This window comes from Grampus griseus (assembly GCF_964374135.1).
Source record: "Grampus griseus genome assembly, chromosome: 7".
In the NCBI taxonomy this organism is placed as follows: Eukaryota; Metazoa; Chordata; class Mammalia; order Artiodactyla; family Delphinidae; genus Grampus; species Grampus griseus.
Genome location: NC_139001.1, coordinates 93684507 through 93702757, shown reverse-complemented (window position 1 = coordinate 93702757; position 18251 = coordinate 93684507). Strand labels below are relative to the sequence as shown.

The window sequence follows — 18251 nt, the reverse complement described above, 5'->3', positions numbered from 1 at the left end:
TGACGTTAGATGGGTTATGTACTTTCTAATTTGCTATAGCTCTGCTCCCTACCCCATCCTTTTCTAGTTTTACACCTGATCTCATTCATTCATTTACAGTTCCTTGCTTTGTTTCTACTCACATGAGTTTGTAATCCCAGCAAAAAGTATAAAGTCCCTACCATCTCCACAAATCTTCTAATCGTATGGTGTAGAGTAAAACTTCTCAACAGTGCACTAGTGACATTTTGAAATCAGTAACTATTTGTTTGTTCCTGTTCACTGCAGAATTTTTAGCAATATCCCAGCCTCTACCCACTAGATGTTCCCAGTTGTATCCCCTAATCGTGAAAAATCTAAAAATGTCTCACAAGACTGCTACCCAGAGAAGAAATTGCCCGTTTGAGAACAATGTCCTAGAGAAACCTCTGATATGTGTTTCTAAGGTATCCTCCCTGACACTTACTATGTCAGTGATAGCAATTATATGTTTGTGTCTCCATCCTTTTTTATACTTATTTTTACCCTTAACAATTTATCACAAACATCGTTCCTTGTTCTCGCATATGAATATACCACAGCTCTATTTTGAAACAGCTGAAGAGATTTTCACAGTATTGCAATATAATGTAGTTAACCAGCTGCACCCCTTCACATCGCATTGATGGATTTTTTTCACCTGTGTGCATGGAAAAAGCTAGAGATCATAAAATGATGGAATGTGAGGATGAAGAGAGAGTACAGGTATATGGAGACAGCAAGAGCTAAAGGAAGGGGCTTTTTCTGCCAATGCTGCTGTTGGGTTTGGTGCTTTGTGATCTCTTCCAAAGCAAGAGTTGGGGTGTAGAGTGGCTGACTGCTTTTCCTGTGAATCTTTGCTTCATGCTGAAAAAGAGTCTACAGAGAATGGGGATTTCAGATCACACAAGGGGATGTCTGAGTGAGGCAAAGATGATGATGATGCCAAGAAAGGAAAGGTAGTGTGCAGAGAGTAGAAAGGGACCTATAATGATAAAGGCAAGACAGTTACAAATGTGAGACATTTAACCTTTCCTACTACTTTGTTTCCAACCATGGGCATGAAACTTGTTAACCTTCTGCTACTTGCCTGGTAGTACATCAAACAGAACCAGCTCCCATGCTGCATGGCACCCAAGATTCACACTCCAAGAATGAAGGGCAGATGGGGCCCAGAGGCAGGTTCCACTGTTATATCAGGGAAATGTTTTCCTCTTGTCAACCAGTAGCCCAGGCTCGGCAGGTCACAGGTCAGATCAACCTGGGACTCTGGCCTCTCTCTTGACGAGCAGGACCCATAGTGAGCAAGACCCAGACAACTTGAATCCTTTCCAGCAGATATGATCAAGTTCACAAAATATAAGCTGTCATTTGATGTATAATTTTCTCTTAACTCATCAGGATCTCATTAGTGGTTAATAAAATGCCTTAGACCCTCCAGTAGAAATAACTATGACGAGTAATAAAGTACGAAATAAAGACAGACAACTCATACCTCCTGGTACTGTTTTGTTTGGTTTGCTGCTTTGTGATCTCTTCCAGAGCAAGAATTGGGCTGCAGAACAGCTGCCCACTTTTCCTGATTATCCTTTGCTTCATAGCAGTTAGACTACTCCATTCTCGAACAAACCTCAAAATCTGGCAGAAAATGAGATAATGAAAAGAGTGTACAGCTCGCCAGGCATCTTCCTTTGAAAGTGAGGCTACTTATAACATCTGAAAACTGATGTTTTATTATATCCCCCAAATAGGCTTTGAGTTTCACAGTTTAAGGCTTCCTTCAATTTGATGCAGTTTTCCTATCTTTATTGTGAGCTATCTATGGCCAGTTCTGCACAGGTCTCGTTTAAGCCATAGACTCTCTAAAGGCACCCTTCAGGACACTCAGCCTATGTCTTTAATGCACATAGAGACCAAAAGTGGTCTGGCTGTTGGAAAGACACACCCCACCAGTGGCCGAGGCAAAACTGGTCTTGGGGACAGTGGGTCTTATGGTGGTGACAGTCACAGTGCAACATCTGAGCATCGCTTGTACCTGACTACCTAAATTCTCACAGGAAAGAAGCCATCAATAATAAATCTGGCACCTTTTATTAGGGTTACCATTACTCTTACTTATTGGTCAGTTATAGGTAATTGGTTATTTTCTGGCAATCTGAGAATCAAGATTACATGATACCAAAGAAAAGAGCTCATGGCTACCTTTTCCTCTGAGACAGGTGCAGCCAACCAAGGGCAATGTTTCATTTCCGCTCAAAGGGCAAAAACATAATCACTATTTTCTTGTAAAAAGTGGTACACTGCCTGCTGGCTCAGCCCCTGCGATGCTGACCCTTCTTAGCAGTGAAGATAAATCAGCCACAGAGGAGAACTAAGGACTCCCTAACAGGTATGTGGCCTGCGGCTGCACACACATACTTGCAGCAACGAATGGAGTCACCCCACGTGGTATTATCCCTGCTCTCAGAGCTTGTTAGTGTTAGAACTTAATCTACAAAGATAAAAGGTGATTCTGTCAGATACAAACATCACAGTTGCTAATCCTGTGAATGAGAAATTAAATGACGTGAGGATGATTCTATACACAGAAACAGCAAACCTAGGTGTGATCATTTGCCAGGAAACAGATTTCATTTTATTCTTAGCACCGGGGTAATTCATAGGCACTGCCTGGACTGATTAAAATGCAACCAGTGATTTGACTCTGCAACAGGCCACAAAGTGCTCTGCTTTTATTAAACTCAAAAAAGGTCATTAAAATTACTCAACAAATTTTCATTTAGAACAAACGCGCAGGACTATTCTTACCAGGGAGCGATTTTGTTTCAGCTGAAAGCTTGCTGGTAAATCTTCCCAAAGGTCTAATTTTATATCCAAAGGAATGAAATTACAGTTCATCTGGTTTCCATCCTGATGATAGATTAGGAAGGCAATATTAATACATTTTGTCTGTAGGCACTAATAATTATTTTAAAAGTAAAGAATTCTATTATGGCATCGCATGCCCAGTCTCCTAAAAGATAAACTGAGGAGGCTTATTCTAGACAAGATTCCACCCACACAGCTCCCCTGAAAGAACGCTGAGTGGAGAAGGAGGGCCAGGCTCTCACGCCCTCTGGGTGTCCTCACTGCATTCAATCTTAAGGGTAAGCGATCCCATGCAGAGGGGTGTGGTCAGTCAAATACGAGGTTTAAACATGAAGTATTTCTTTTACAAAGGGAAAGAAGAATCTTTGTCTACGGAAATCTACTGTATAAACAATAGTTGAACCCACATTCTATAGAATTCTCTCAGCCAAAAGGTAACGTTACAGTTCCCACATCACTTTGGGGGAAAAAACATACAAAAAGTACTTACATAGTGATTAAAAGTTTAGATATGTAATCGTTACTCTAAACTCTGCATTAGACATGGGATTCTGGCTGAAATGAACAGTTCTTTAGAGGTATACTATTAACATGACATAAGATGCTAAACATCTGTTACTGCTCTTCCTTTTAAAGGGGGCTCTTTTAGGCACTGAACTAGGATTTTTATCCAAATTTCTGTTTCTAGATTTTATTTCAGATCTCCTAAGGTAAAAAGGAAAGCTTTCATCTGAACTCTCCTGTAGCTGTGAAAATCCCTGTTGACATTTCATCTGCTTAGTGTCTCAGGTTTAGAAAACCGATTGAACAACATTTCATGGCAAGGCGACATGTAAGTATTTAGAAGAGTCATAAAAATGCACTTGAGACTAGTGCACAGGCGGGGCGTTCGAGCCAGAATGTGGGTCAGGGAGGCCACGGTATTTGCCCGGCGGTGGGCACACTCCACTCTCTACCAGGAGTTTGCAGTTTCTCTCCGGTCTCCACCCAAGGGGGAAACACCCTGATCAGATGATCCAGGATGCAGAGGCTTCACTGAGAGTAAAAAGTTTAAGGGCTTCTGAATTCCTGTACGTGCTCTGCCTGGGGTCCGCCTTCCGGCTTCTGGACCTTCCAGCACCTGGGGGATCCGTTCTCTGTTATTCTCAGATCATGTAGACATGACGGTCTGAGAAGCACAGCCTGGAACTCCCCATATGAGGGGACAAGGAAGCGCAGGCACTTAGACCTGTCTCTAGGTGAGCAGAGGGGTCCTTGGTACTCCCCGAGTCTAGAGGTTCCACATGGTGGACCAAAGTCCAAGCCTTTAAGGGGAACGTGTCCTGTCTTCATTCTCAGTATCGCTCTTGGTGGTCGTCCCACAGTGGAGGCTGCCTGGGGCTTCTGGTATTCAGGATCCTAGCCATCTCTAATCTTCTAGCAGTATCTTCTAATATTCAGTTAGAACTGAAGATTATTACATGGTACACCATCTATCTGTATCTAATATTTGGTTTAGCAGAAAACCCATAACTGAGTTTGGGCAGCTCCAACCTAAGTTATCTTTAAAAAGGCATTCTGAGAATTCCCTGGTAGTCCAGTGGTTAGGGCTCCACATTTCCACTGTGGAGGACAGGATGGGTGAGGGTTCTAGCCCTGGTCGGGGAACTAAGATTCCGCATGCCGTGTGGTACAGCCAAAAAACAAAACAAAACAAAACAAGACCAAAAAGGCATTCTTTCAATAGGGTGACCCATGAGTTTAAAAACGCACAAATACTATTTTATGATACTTATGAAGATTAGAGGTTTGAAACCGTAGAACAAACAAAAGTGTTCATAATCTTAGCAATTTTTTCTCTCAAACACTCACACTAGTTATTCTCGACCAAAGATTCTCACATGGTCTGCAAGACCCTTTCAGAAGATCCAGAGAGTCACAAGAGTTTTATAATAATAGTACAACATCATTGGCCTTTTTCACTCTCATTCTCTTATGAACGTACAGTGAAGTTTCCCATGCACAGGCAGATCTGAGAATCCCACTGTCTTCTACTGAGACTTCAGAGGAAATTGCTAAAACTGTAAAACAATGCCACTTTCCTCACTGAACACTGTTTTTGTTTTGGCAGATATAATTAGTTTTCATAAAAATATGCTTCTATAAATATGTAATGGACTTACTCTTAAGCAAATATTTTAAAGTGTTTCCATTTTAATTTCAAACAGTAAACATCAATAGATATAACCCACATAAACAAAAGCTCTTTGGGTCCTCAACAAATTTTAGGAGTGCAGAGAGGTCCTGAAAAGTCTGAGTGCTGCTAACCCGGGCTATGGCGGGAATCGGAGCAATCATATTGTTAAAGCTTCCTAGGGTTTACTCCACACGGATGGGCAGGCTTAGGCTTCTGTAGAGACGCTACTGCTGCTGTAGCTGCAGTTTCAGTGCAGGAGCCAACTCTGAGTGAGAGCTCATGACGGCCAGGCACTGCGCTAAGTCCCCTACAGGAATTAGCTTATTTTGTCCTGGCAACAACTCCTCCATATTTTACAGTTGAGGAGACTGAGGCACGGAGCAGTTAAGTACTGTGTCCAAGATTCCACAGTCAGTGACAGGTATGAACTGAGGCACCCTGGCCCTGAAGTCTACACTCTTAACTACTATGCTGTTTACCTCTCATTGCCTTTAGATTTAACAGAGGAATTTGAAAATTAGCTTTAAGGAGGAAAAGAACTTGATGCCTATCTCATTGCTAATAAAATTAATTATCTCCACTGAAACATGAAAAAAGGAAGCCTTTTGTATGTTTCCAGAATCCACATGCTTACCTTAGTATAGACGTGAATCCGGTCAGTGTTCTTGCTCGCACAAAACATTAAGGTATCACACACTGGCAAAGTGTCCGTACTCTTCAACTGTTCTAATAAACAAGATAAAAAAGAACCTGAAGGTGAATCTGCCCTCTGTCCAAAACAGCTTATTCTAATCTTCTGTGGGTTAGGATGATAAAATGGCTATAACAAATATATCAACATATTGGACAAAGTACATGTGTCTGGGTGTGAAATAAAACATGGTAGGCCATCTAAGAGCAGATTGGCTTATGTGGTAACCAGTTGCTTTGAACTGTTGCTAATGACCCAACAAGAAAAAAAGAAATTCAGCATTCGCTACAAAGATAAGAGTCAGGCATAAGGGAGAGTTTCCTGCCCCTCAAGAGTCCTTATCGATCTTGAAGGCTTCTAGAATCTATTCCTGTTGCTAGAGAGGGTTTAAGTTAAGACTGAAGGAGCACCATTTTGATTATCAGCAGCAATACAGCTATGTCGAGGGCCACCTAAATGACTGATGGCCTATGGCCTGGTGCCTCACATTCAAAGGAGATGAGTGGAGAAGCCTCCTTTCTGATAATCCCTCTTTATTTTTCCTTTCTCAGTCCTACTGACCAATATATTCTGCAAGAGAAATAGGGTTATTCAAGCAGATCTAAATAATAATTACAGTTAGCACTTATCAAGCACTTAAAATGTGCCAGGTACTGTTCCAAGTACATATATTAACACCTCTCAGAAATTAAGTAGTGCATTTTACAGAGGAGGAAACTGAGGCACATTAATCTGCCCAAGGCCACTAGTAAGAGACCAGTAATCTGGCTCCAGAGCCTGTGCTCTTAACCTCTGCCATAGTTCCTCAGTGACCTTTTAAGGTATTTTTCCAGATCTAGAAGTCTATGATTTGTTTGAGATTCTCTTTAGCCATGTCATCTATTTTAATTTTTCTAATCAAGGCATCAGTCACTTTACAAACTTGGATTGTGGATTATTCCCATATTTCATAAATTCAAAATGTACATTTTTTTCCACACTTTAACATCTCTGAAATTGGCATGTCTTACAGTAAATAATCGTGGCATTTTACAACCATGGTTGGCCAGGTGGCAGTTGTGAGGAAGTTGTCACTGCCTGAGCATAAGCTTAGTCATAACTACAATATCGTTGTCACTTTGACACTACACTCGAGATACAAGCATTGTTGTTACTGAGTATTAAGTTTAATTACCTTTAAAATGTCTTCAAAATGTTTCACTATGGTTTGGGATTGAAATGAAAAGTTATCATGTATACGAAAAACTTGGACACAGAGCAGAAGAGCATAAATTTGTTATTAAAGAAGCAACTATGTATCACCAGAGGAATAACCAGAATTTCTCATTGAGAAATTTCTTATTCTTGCCAAGGAATAACCAAGTGCTCCACGGGACCTAAGAAAGGGAGATCACTGCAAACAGAGAAAGATGTGTTATATTTGAATACTGAAATGTGCAAAAGGGTTGTCTATTACATGCCAAGCAAGGCAAGGGAAGGCAGGAGAAGCTGCCAGATCCCTCAGAACAAACGAAAGTGATGTCAAAGCAACAGAGGGTCTTATGATCTGGTCTGGGCTATCATTAATTTATTGTGTCGTAGCTTAACTGACAGAGTTGTTTTCTTTTTTAATGTACATAAAGTAAGTGCATCTCATAATCACTGTGTCTCCAGATTTGAAGAACTACGGTTAACGCATTAATGCTTAAAGACCAGAAGTCATTCTTTGATAAAAAGCATTACGAGAACAACTCCAAGTCAGTTGACATTCTTGGTAGCTAGTAGCTACATTAGGGGACATATTTTTCTTTTCATTGTTTTCATGAAGTATAATTTAATGGTTTGAAACTACAGATAATGCATCTTTTGAAGATACAGCCATCCTTCCAGACCCCTAGAATTCCAGTTAGAACGAAACTACAGTTCCAGCGTGGTATATACTGCTCTGGTTCTAAAAGAGCATATGTGGATAGAAGAAGCATTTTACTATAATGTGCCTTCTCTGTCTTCCTTCTGTTTTTCAAGGAAATTCATGTTAGTGAGTAGACGTGAAGCATATCGCTTTTGTGGCAGTCTCAGTCCAGTGATTTGAGAAGTAAAAAAAAAAAAAAAAAAAAAGAGAGAGAAGAGGGAATAGGTATGGGGGAAATGCTGGCATTGTCTACTGGATGAGGTCAATGCAAGTTTCAATAGTAGAATAGAATTTTTAAAAGTTTAGTGATTTTTGGATACCAAGGAGGAAAAGGCGGGTAGGGTGGATTGGGAGATTGGGATTGACATACATACACTACTATGTATAAAAGAGATAACTAATGGGGCTTCCCTGGTGGCTCAGTGGTTGAGAGTCTACCTGCCGATGCTAGTGGTCATGGGTTCGTGCCCCAGTCCGGGAAGATCCCACATGCCGCGGAGCGGTTAGGCCCGTGAGCCATGGCCGCTAAGCCTGTGAGTCCGGAGTCTGTGCTCCGTTAACGGGAGAGGCCACAACAGTGAGAGGCCCGCGTACCGTGAAAAAAAAAAAAAAAAAGATAACTAATGAAAACAGACTGTATACCACAGGGAACTGTACCCAATGCTCTGTGGTGACCTGAATGGGAAGGAAACCCAAGGAAGAGGGGATATATGTACACGTGTGGCTGATTCACTTTGCTGCACAGCAGAAATTAACACAGTATTATAAAGCTAGTATACTCCGGTAAATAAATAAATAAATAAAAGTCTAGTGATTTTTGAAAAGTATGTGTAAGTAAAGCTAACATGTCTTCATCAAGGGACCAATTTGTAACTAATACGCCAGTATTTCCCTGCCATAGATGGAGAGACTCATGGCCCAGCTGACGACAATTGCCAGTTGCTGATTCTGGGTCTGATGTTTAGTTAACTGAGCAGTACGCTATCCTAGAGCAACAGCTTCATCAGCACTGGAGGGACTGTCACAGCAAGAACAAGGAAACTAGAGACAAAGAGTCTGAGTCTACATTGTCTACTTAAAGGCCGTTAAAATTAACAGATCTAAACAGGATCCATTGTAAGATAGTTCTGGGAAGACCTTGAGGAATTAGAGGAAAGGAAAGCTGAGTAAAGAAGAAAGGAGGATGCCCTGAGCTCAGAAATACTTAAACGAACATTTCATTTTAGAGCTATGAACCCAACTCTAAATTATCTATGTTTAACAGCAACTACCTTAAAAGAAAAACTGACAGTCCATCCCAACCATTTTGGGGTTGTTATAATGAGAACATCAACCTGTGGGTTACTATGGTCACCAACTGAGTAACAAAGAAAATAACCCAAAAGTACGCACAATCTTTTGCCAGTTGGCCCATAAAGAGTGATGTATGACATATAGGCTGGTATTTGCCAACCATCACAGCTATAAACGATGAATGGAAACAACAAAAAAGTAAATAAATCTGAGACACTACATGGCTGGTTCCAAACACAGTCATGATTCACACAGTCTTGAAATTATTAAAAAAAAAAAACCCTCAAAACCCTAAATATAAAATATGCCAATTAATTGTAGCCATTTAAAAGAAATTCATGTGTGAAGGGTTAATGACCTTCTAAGTGGCTGTTAATAATCTGTCAATCTTACAACAGTCCACATGGTCCAAAGGAACCCCCAAACATTAAAACCACCCTCTCACCGGGAGAATGCGCCAGGCTCGGTGGAGGCCGGGCAACAGGCCTGAGATAGTACATGCGGCCATGTATGGGTTTAGCTCTCTGTGTAACATCTGAATGTCAGCAGCTCTGCTCTTCCAGCCATCTGGTGCTTATGTATGTAGTTACAAGTAGTTGGTATTTTTAATACAAAAGGGAATACAAGGAACCTGGAACAAGGTAGTAATCGCAAGTCTACTAACAGTATTATGTGTCTACGTATATGGTTATTATTTGGATCCTGGAAATGGAAGCAAGACTTACCATCACCTGGCTGGGGTGTGAGTCTGTCCTCACCCTCAGTTTTTGAAACTTCTTCCTGGCTCTCAGCTAACGGTTCAGGTGCTGAATGTGCAAGGACTTGTTTTTCCCCGTCAGAACTAGTCCATATTTTTTCGGAGGTGTCTTTCCGAGAATCATCTTTCTCGTTTCTGTTTTTATACTGGGTGTGGTGGAGGCTATCTATTTGTAGAACAAATTTATACAACAAATAAACAAATTAATTTGTTTATTAAAATCAAACAAATAATTTACATTTAGGTAAAGTCATTATGTACTCTAAGCCCAATATAGAAAAGTAAGGTTAAAAAAAAGTCACAGCTAGGTTTTATAAAAAGAAACAAAGTCAACAATGTTTGTTCTTTCTTTCAAAACATGCATCGGGAGTCACTAAATACCAAGTACTACTCTAGGTGCTGGAGAGGCAGAGCAGAAGACAAGACAAGACAGAAATTTCCCTGCTTCCTGGGGATTCCATTCCAAGGGGCAGAAATAAACAGGTAAACAAATAGGATCTTTTCAGATAAAGAGAGTAAGTGAGTAAGGGGATGGGGTAGGAGGAGAAAAGTCAGCAGGCCCTTTTGAGCTGAGAGCTGCTCAGGAATCTAGGAAGCCTGGCCCCAGGGGGCCTGTATTCTTAGATTAGATTCTTAGTGTAACTGGAAGCCATTAAAGGGTTTTAAGCAAAGGAATGTAATGATCTGAGTTTTTAAAGGATCACTCTGCTGTGTAGAGAAGGACCAGCCTCAGGGAGGCTTCTGAGGTCCTGAGAGAGAGATGATGATGGCTTCCAGTGGGACGGTAGCAGTGAAGATGAAGTGGCTGGAATCAAGATATATTGTAGAGGTTATACTAGCAGAACTTCATGAAGTGGCAGGAGAGGGAAGAATCAAAGATGCTGCCTCTAGGTTTTTTTAACACGATGTGGGGAAGATGGGGGGAGAGAAGATTTAGTGTTAGATGTGGTGGTGGTGAATCAAGAATTCCATTTTGGACAAGTTAAGCTTGAGGTACCCATTTGGACATCCAGGTGGAGATGTTACATAGGCCACTAGATACATCCAATCTGGAATTCAAGATACATCCAATCTGGGCATATGAGCTATAAGATGCTGAGTATCAGCACTAGCTGTTAAGAACAAAGCACAATACTAGTGTTCAATGTATATTATACCAAATTTTATCTAACATACTAGAGACTGCGTTAGCAACCTTTATAGGACTTTCCAGTCCTATATCCTAATATTGCTCCTTTAATTTTTTGAATTCCACTGTTTCCTCAAACTGTTATATGGCAGGTATTGATTTAAAAATTTGGATGAATTATGGGGGGGAGGGATAGTTAGGGAGTTTGGGATAGACATCTACATACTGCTATATTTAAAATGGATAACCAACAAGGACCTACTGTACAGCACAGGGAACTCTGCTCAATATTATGTAAAAACCCAATTGGGAAAAGAATTTGAAAAAGAATGGATACATGTATACTATAACTGAGTCACTCTGTCATACACCTGAAAGTGACACAACATTGTTAACCAATTATACTCCAATATAAAATAAAAAGTTTAAAATAATAAACTAAACTAAAATGTAGATGGATTAGAATTAATTCTGCTTTTTAATGCTTTTGGGATGCAACCACACCAAGGTTGGAAATCATTATGTCAAACTGCAGTAGTATTAATCTAATAATTATAACTATCATACACAGTAATATCACCATTACTTAGAATATGTATGGCTCTTGGGGACTTCCCTGGTGGCACAATGGTTAAGAATCCGCCTGCCAATGCAGGGGACATGGGTTCGAGCCCTGGTCCGGGAAGATCCCATATGCTGCGGAGGAACTAAGCCCATGTGCCACAACTACTGAGCCTGTGTGCCACAACTACTGACGCCTGCACGCCTAGAGCCCATGCTCTGCAACAAGAGAAGCCACCGCAATGAGAAGCCTGCGCACCATAACGAAGAGTAGCCCCTGCTCGCTGCAACTAGAGAAAGCCTGCGCACAGCAACGAAGACCCAACACAGCCAAAAATAAATAAATAGATTGATTTAAAGAAAAAAGAAAGAATATGTATTGCTCTTAATCAGACTGTTTCATATTCATAAAAGGTGTTTTGTTTTTCTTAGACTGCTTGACAGTTTGCTTATTAAATCATGGTTCTAGAAATCTTCATTGCTGCTCTTAGTATCACAGAGAAAAATCAGAACTATAAAACCCTATTAGGACTTCCCTGGTGGTGCAGCGGTTAAGAGTCCACCTGCCAATGCAGGGGACACAGGTTTGAGCCCTGGTCCGGGAAGATCCCACATGCCGTGGAGCAACTAAGCCCATGCGCCACAACTACTGAGCCTGCGTTCTAGAGCCCATGAGCCTCAACTACTGAAGTCCGCATGCCTAGAGCCCGTGCTCCGCAACAAGAGAAGCCACCGCAATGAGAAGCCCACACACCACAAGGAAGAGTAGCCCCCACTCGCCGCAACTAGAGAACACTCGCACGTTCAGCAACAAAGACCCAACTGAGCCAAAAATTAAAAAAAAAGAAAAAACCCTATTAAACTATGATTTTTATTGCTCAGTCACTCAATTTATAGACTTCATGTGAACTGATATTATTTTGTAGTCACGAGGTATTTTATTTTTATTGCCTGTAGCAGTTGGAAATTGAATGAGATAATGCAAATTGTGGGAGATATTATATGGAATAAGCTTGTGGCTCCAATTTAGTTCATAGACAACAGGTGTCCACATTACAAATATAACCACCCAGATGGCAGACTTGTCAGTTTGGGTAGGAACACCCAGAATTGAAGGAGGAAAGACTCAGCTACTGATTACATTTTCTTTCACATCAAAACTAAGGCAGAGGAGAGCAAGGAAAGCAGGAAGGAACTGGAGCATCAGAGCTTCTATCTTTGCTGAGTCTTCGTTAATGTCAATACTCAGAATAATTCACATAAGATGGAAAAGTGGATGTGTATAATTATTACAGTTGATAAAATTTTATTTTATTTATGATCTTTTCCAGTTTCCAAAACGGTCAACTTGGCATTTTCAGTTGCCATAAAAATGGTCTCTAAAATTGGAAACAAAAGGAATACTAATGATCTTTTCTTAAGACAACCACAGTTGTTAATAATCATTTCAAAAATAAAACATCAGAAAATGGCATATCATGCTAGAAAAATATACTCTGAGGTATGTTTATGATTTCCAGTTTTAAATAGCATGTTTTAGAAAAGAATAAATTCATAAAATAGACAGGAAATTGGTTTTTAAAAGAAGATCTATAGAGGAATTTTTATGATTTGTCATGGAAGAAACATTGGCACAATGTATATTTTACTAGGCAAAGAAGCTACGCTGGATTCATTTTGCTATTAAAAATAATAATCTGTAATTTATTTAAAAACAAGTATTATCTACAAAAGAAAGAAAACAGCAGGTCTATGACTATAAGGCATATTTGCTGCCATAGCAACAGAGCTTCTATTCCTGCCCACTGAATTCACATCCTGTTGGCATTAATCAGAAATGTCCATTTGTGCCAAATTAATGCCATGTCACAGACGCTGGGGGATATACATTCTTGACAGAACTGGGAGATTTTCACATTCCACAAGGGGATAAATTCACAGTCTTCACTATGTGAAGTTCTTCCTCCAGCTTAAAAGCTAAAGTTGGTACCCAGTCACACAGATCTCTGATGATAGCAGTTGTCTCTAAAAGCACAGGTTATCTGAGGACACCACTGACAGCCCCCCTCATGGTTGCCCTCTGTGTACTCACCAGCACTGCCCTGAGGATTCTCACACATTTCACAGCAAGGTAACACTGAGTTATTAATATAGGTGCAGAGAGCACACTGCCAGCCCTCACCAGGAAGGGGTGGAGTGGTGGCCTGGGCCTTGGCCTCACAGACCCTGTCCATGAGCGGAGCTTTGGTCTGCCCGGGCTGGGATGGTTTCTCCTCCAGGGGACTGCAGTGGTCATCGGCGGTGACTGATTTCATTTTTTTAGCTTCAGGTTCAAGATCACTTTCATAATCTCTTGTAGCTGTTTTTCCAAGGTCTGCAGGTACTACAGTATTTTTCGCCTGGAAGACCCTTGATTCATCACAGGAGGTCACCAACTGTCTCTTCTTAGGGTTTGGTAAAAAGAATGATCGAATATCATGCTGTTTTTCTTTTTCAAACTAGGAAAAATAAAGGTATTAAATTAAGAGGCTATTGAGTATGTTCTTCCTAAATGAAACAGGTTAACAAACTCTTTTCATTAGCCATATTCCTTTATCTTTTGAATCCCTTGTTGGAAATGAATTCAATCATGCAATGACTCTTCATATATCCATACATGGAGAATACCACTAACACCTCCATATACTTTCTGTGTCTAACTTTTTTGAGCACTTACAATGTGCCAAGTACTTTACATAAATCAACTCATTTAATCCTCATGCCAGCTCTGTGAGGCAGGTACTAGTACTGTTATTCTTCCCATATTTCAGATGAGGACACTAAAGCTTTAGAGAAATTAGGTAACTTGGCTATATGAGTTATATAATAAAAATATACTTTATAAACTATCTGCTCTAGATGTATGTCAAGGAAAGGAGGCAACTGTGTGTTTAAAAATTTCAAGTCAATCAAGACCTAGAAAAATGTTTTCATGACCAAACTATAAACACGAACAATGTTCATAAACAATATGTTTTTCATATTAAAATACTTTCCTGACCAGGGAGTATTTTTCAAATAGCATTAAAGATATCAATTAGAACAGCTTCTTTAATAGACACAGTTTAATAATTATCTTTTTAAGAAATATATCTCTCTTTTCTAAGAACAGCAACTTCACTGTCTCATGTTTTTCATCTTCTTTTCAATGTGTAAATCTCAATCTCCTAGAGAAAGGAGGACACCCATCTCCACAAATGATTAGCCAGCAGTTAAGGTAAATTAAAGGAATTAATTTTAGAGCAGTCCTGCTAAGGCCTGAATTGGGTACCATGGTGGACACACACTGTGCCAGACTGCATTTCCAAACATGGTCATACCAATTCTTATCCCATACGTGTACTTGTGACATTGACACACCTACATTTAGAGGTGGGGTCTGTGTTCCTCTCCCTTGAACCTGGGTGGACCTTTGTATCAGTCTCAACCAGCAGAATGCAGTGAAAGTATCACTGTGTGACTTTTGAGGCTAGGTTCTAGAAGCTAACGTGGCTGCTGGCACTCTGTCTGTCTCTTCTTCTCTATATCTTTTGGCAGGGACACTAGCCTTTGAAACATAGCCAGCATGTTGTGGGGAAGCCCAGGCCACATGGAGAAACCATGTATGGGTATTCAACCTGACAGCCCCATGTAGGCCCCTAGGTGACAGCCAGCATCAATTATCAGACATGGGAGTGAAGAGGCTTTCAGATGTTTCCTGCTCCCAGTCTTGGGATCTTCCAGCAAAGGTCCCAGTCCTCATGGAGCAGATACGTCATCTCCATTGTACCCTGGTTGAATTCCTTATCCACAGAAACCATGAGAAATAATACATAACTATTGTCGTTTTAAGGCACTAAGTTTTGGGGTAATTTGTTATGCCACAATAGATTACAGAGATAGACACTATAGATAATGACATCCAAATATTGCAAAGGGACAGTTTACATAATAAATCTTATCTTTCTTTCTTAGTAGTGTTGCATAAGAAAGATTTAGCCAATTAATGGAGACAGAAGGATTAGTGGTTACCGGGAGCTGTGAGAAAGGGAAACAGGGAGTTATTGCTAAATGGTTACAGAGTCTCTGTTTGGGGTAATAAAAAAGTTTTGAAAATAGTGGTGATGGTTGCACAACATTGTGAATGTAATTAATGTCACTGAATAATACACTAAAAATGGTTAAGATGGCAAATTTTACGATTATATATAATCACAAATTTTTTAATTTCAAAAAAGGTTAAAAAGGTAAGAAAAGAAGGAATATTTATGTTGTTCCCATATTGGTAAAATTAAAACATATATTATAGGAAAAAAGGTACCACCCCCCAATAATGTACAACTTTGATTTTGTATGACTGTTATTTATATATTCTCATATACTATTAAAAAGTTATCTAATAAGTTGTGGAAGTTACAGAATTTAGATTAAAATATAAAGAATGAAATCAATAAGACAAGATTTTTAAAACAATGCACAAGGGAAATTCTAAGAAAGGGTGGAGGAAAGCAGAGAGATTATCAGACTAATGGAGTTTGGTGTTAAAAAAGTAACGAGGATACAAAGAGAGTTATGTATCTAAAGAGAATGTTCTATTCCATATAATAGGACTGCAAAGAGAGCTTACAGAATTTTGAAAATATTGGCAAATGTTCAGCAAATGTGAACAAATTCTACCGGCTATTTCTAGTTAAACCACAATGATTTTACAAGACAGGTTAACTTTCTGAGTCCCTGTGCATGTCTGGAAATGAATGACCTGATTTTGCCCTAACTCTCAGTAGTTTTGTTGGGCATACAATTCTTCAAAATCTTTAAAGACATTGCTCTATTTCTTCCAACATCTGATGATACTGACAATGTTCCTTTGTAGGCTGCAAACTCTTTCTTCATTTTAGAGGCTTCTGGGGCCTTTTTATCCCTGGTATTCTAAAATTTCACAATGATCAGTGTCTATATATCTCTATCTGTGTCATCTATATCTATATGCTTTCTGCCCAGCACCCTGAACACCTTATTAATTTTGTATAGTATTGATCATCTTTAGTTCTTAGAAACTTCTATTCTTCCTTGATAGTTTCTTCCTCTTCATTTTCTCTTTTATCTTTTTCTGGAATTCCTGTTAGCAGAATGTTGAACCTAGATATTTATGCCATCTTTTGTTCTCATATTTTCCTTCCTTTTGTCTTTTTACCCTCTAAACTCTTGGCGTTTAGCTCTATTTTATCTTTCAGCCCTTCCATAACATTATTTTAGTTTGGCAGTCATATTTTTAACATCTGTGTTCTTTTTTTGTTTTGTTTTTTGTTTGTTTTGGCTGCAGTGCGTGGCTTGCAGGATTCCTAGTTCCCCGACCAGGGACTGAACCCTGGGCCCAGGTAGTGAAAGCGCTGAGTCCTAACCACTGGGAATTCCCTCTAATATCTAGAAGTTCCTTCTTGTTCCTTTTTTTTTAAATAGTATTCTGATTTTATTTATATTTGCAATATCATCTCAAATCTAAAACTATGAATTAGTTTTTAAAAAGTTATCTCTATGATCAATTCTTGTATTAGTTTATTTTTGTTCACATTTTTCATGCCACAGATTTCCTCCTCAAATTTCCAATGACCTCATACATAAGAATGAAGGAATAGGAGGGTTGCCTAGGAACTTAGGACACACGGGGCTTATCACCAAGTAGATCGAGTAGGACATACTGATTGAACGCGAGGGGTGAGGAAGATGGAGGGGACCACAGTGATACTCGGACTCCACTGTAGGGATGACATTTTCAGTTACTGTAACCGGGAATATAGGAAGATAAATGGGCTCATTAGAAGACAAAAAGAGAAGAGGTAAGGAAATAAAAGTTCATTTTTAGACATGTGTGAGGACTGGTGTGTGCCAGGGTAGCGAGTTCCAGGAAGCAGGTCCAGAGTTCAAGGGAAAGAGACACCTGGATTTGCACGTGTGGGAACCACTGACATACAGAGGTGGTTATAGTCAGAGGCCTGGATGTCATGAACAAAGGGAGGAGGAAGTAAGAAAAGGTAAAAGTCATGGACATGAGCAGAGGGACATTAAGGGTGGAATGAGGAGGAAGAGATACTGAGGAAGGGAACAGAAGGAACAGTAAGAAGGGTAGAAAAGCCAGGAGAGTAATGGCTTTAGTGTGCCTGTGTTTTGGTTTCCATTCATTATCCTAGGTACTCAGGGAGCATTTCAATCAGAAAAACCCATGTCCTTCAGATCTGGGAGATTTTCTTATATTATTTTTTCTTCCTCTGTTGTCTCTGTCTTTTCTTTCTGGAATTCCTATTAGGCAAAATCTTCTGAACTGATCATTTGATCTTCTTCACTTTTTTGCACACTTTTCCATTTCTCTTTGTTTTACTTTTTGTGTGATTTCCTCATTATCTTCCTTTCCATCCTTGTCAGATTATTATTTTCTGATATTACAAGTTCAGTTTCTAAGAGCTTTTCCTCGTTCTCTGATTTTTCCCTTTCCTTGTTCTTGTTTCTTGGGTGCAGTAATTTCTTTTACTTCTCTGTGAATATCAATGAAAGGCTCTTTGTTTGTTTACTTCAGCTCATTACACCATCTCTGCTTCTTTTGTATCCTTTCTTGTCTTGCATGCTTATTTTTGTCTTTGCATCACCCATGAGAGGATTTCCTCCAAACTTGGTGGCCTTCACTGTCCATTCACATTTAAGAATAAGACACTAAAATGCCATTGGAAATTCCAAGTGGGGGACCTCACTAAAGGTCATCAGTGACTGTTTGTCAGGGGGTCCCTTTCAGGCTCCATAGTCTTTTTTGGGTCCAGTCAATTTCTCCAGAAAGGAGTCCTTCAATCTCCTGCCAGAAGGATACAATGCTGGCTACCA

At 39.8% G+C, this 18251-nt stretch overlaps 1 protein-coding gene across 2 annotated transcripts in view; it reads right to left on the bottom strand.

Annotated features, from left to right (window-relative positions):
- The window catches only part of ZRANB3 (zinc finger RANBP2-type containing 3), a gene marked incomplete at its 5' end in the record, with an annotated part of 232978 nt that overhangs the window by 12110 nt on the left and 202617 nt on the right, over positions 1-18251 (bottom strand). Inside the window, 5 exons of one of the 2 annotated variants that reach the window (XM_082659043.1) lie at positions 1493-1635; positions 2806-2907; positions 5676-5767; positions 9642-9851; positions 13456-13861. In XM_082659043.1, the coding sequence (XP_082515169.1) occupies positions 1493-1635; positions 2806-2907; positions 5676-5767; positions 9642-9851; positions 13456-13861 (953 nt within the window). The remainder of the gene's footprint in view (positions 1-1492; positions 1636-2805; positions 2908-5675; positions 5768-9641; positions 9852-13455; positions 13862-18251) is intronic. The other variant, XM_082659044.1, reaches the window with a different exon arrangement.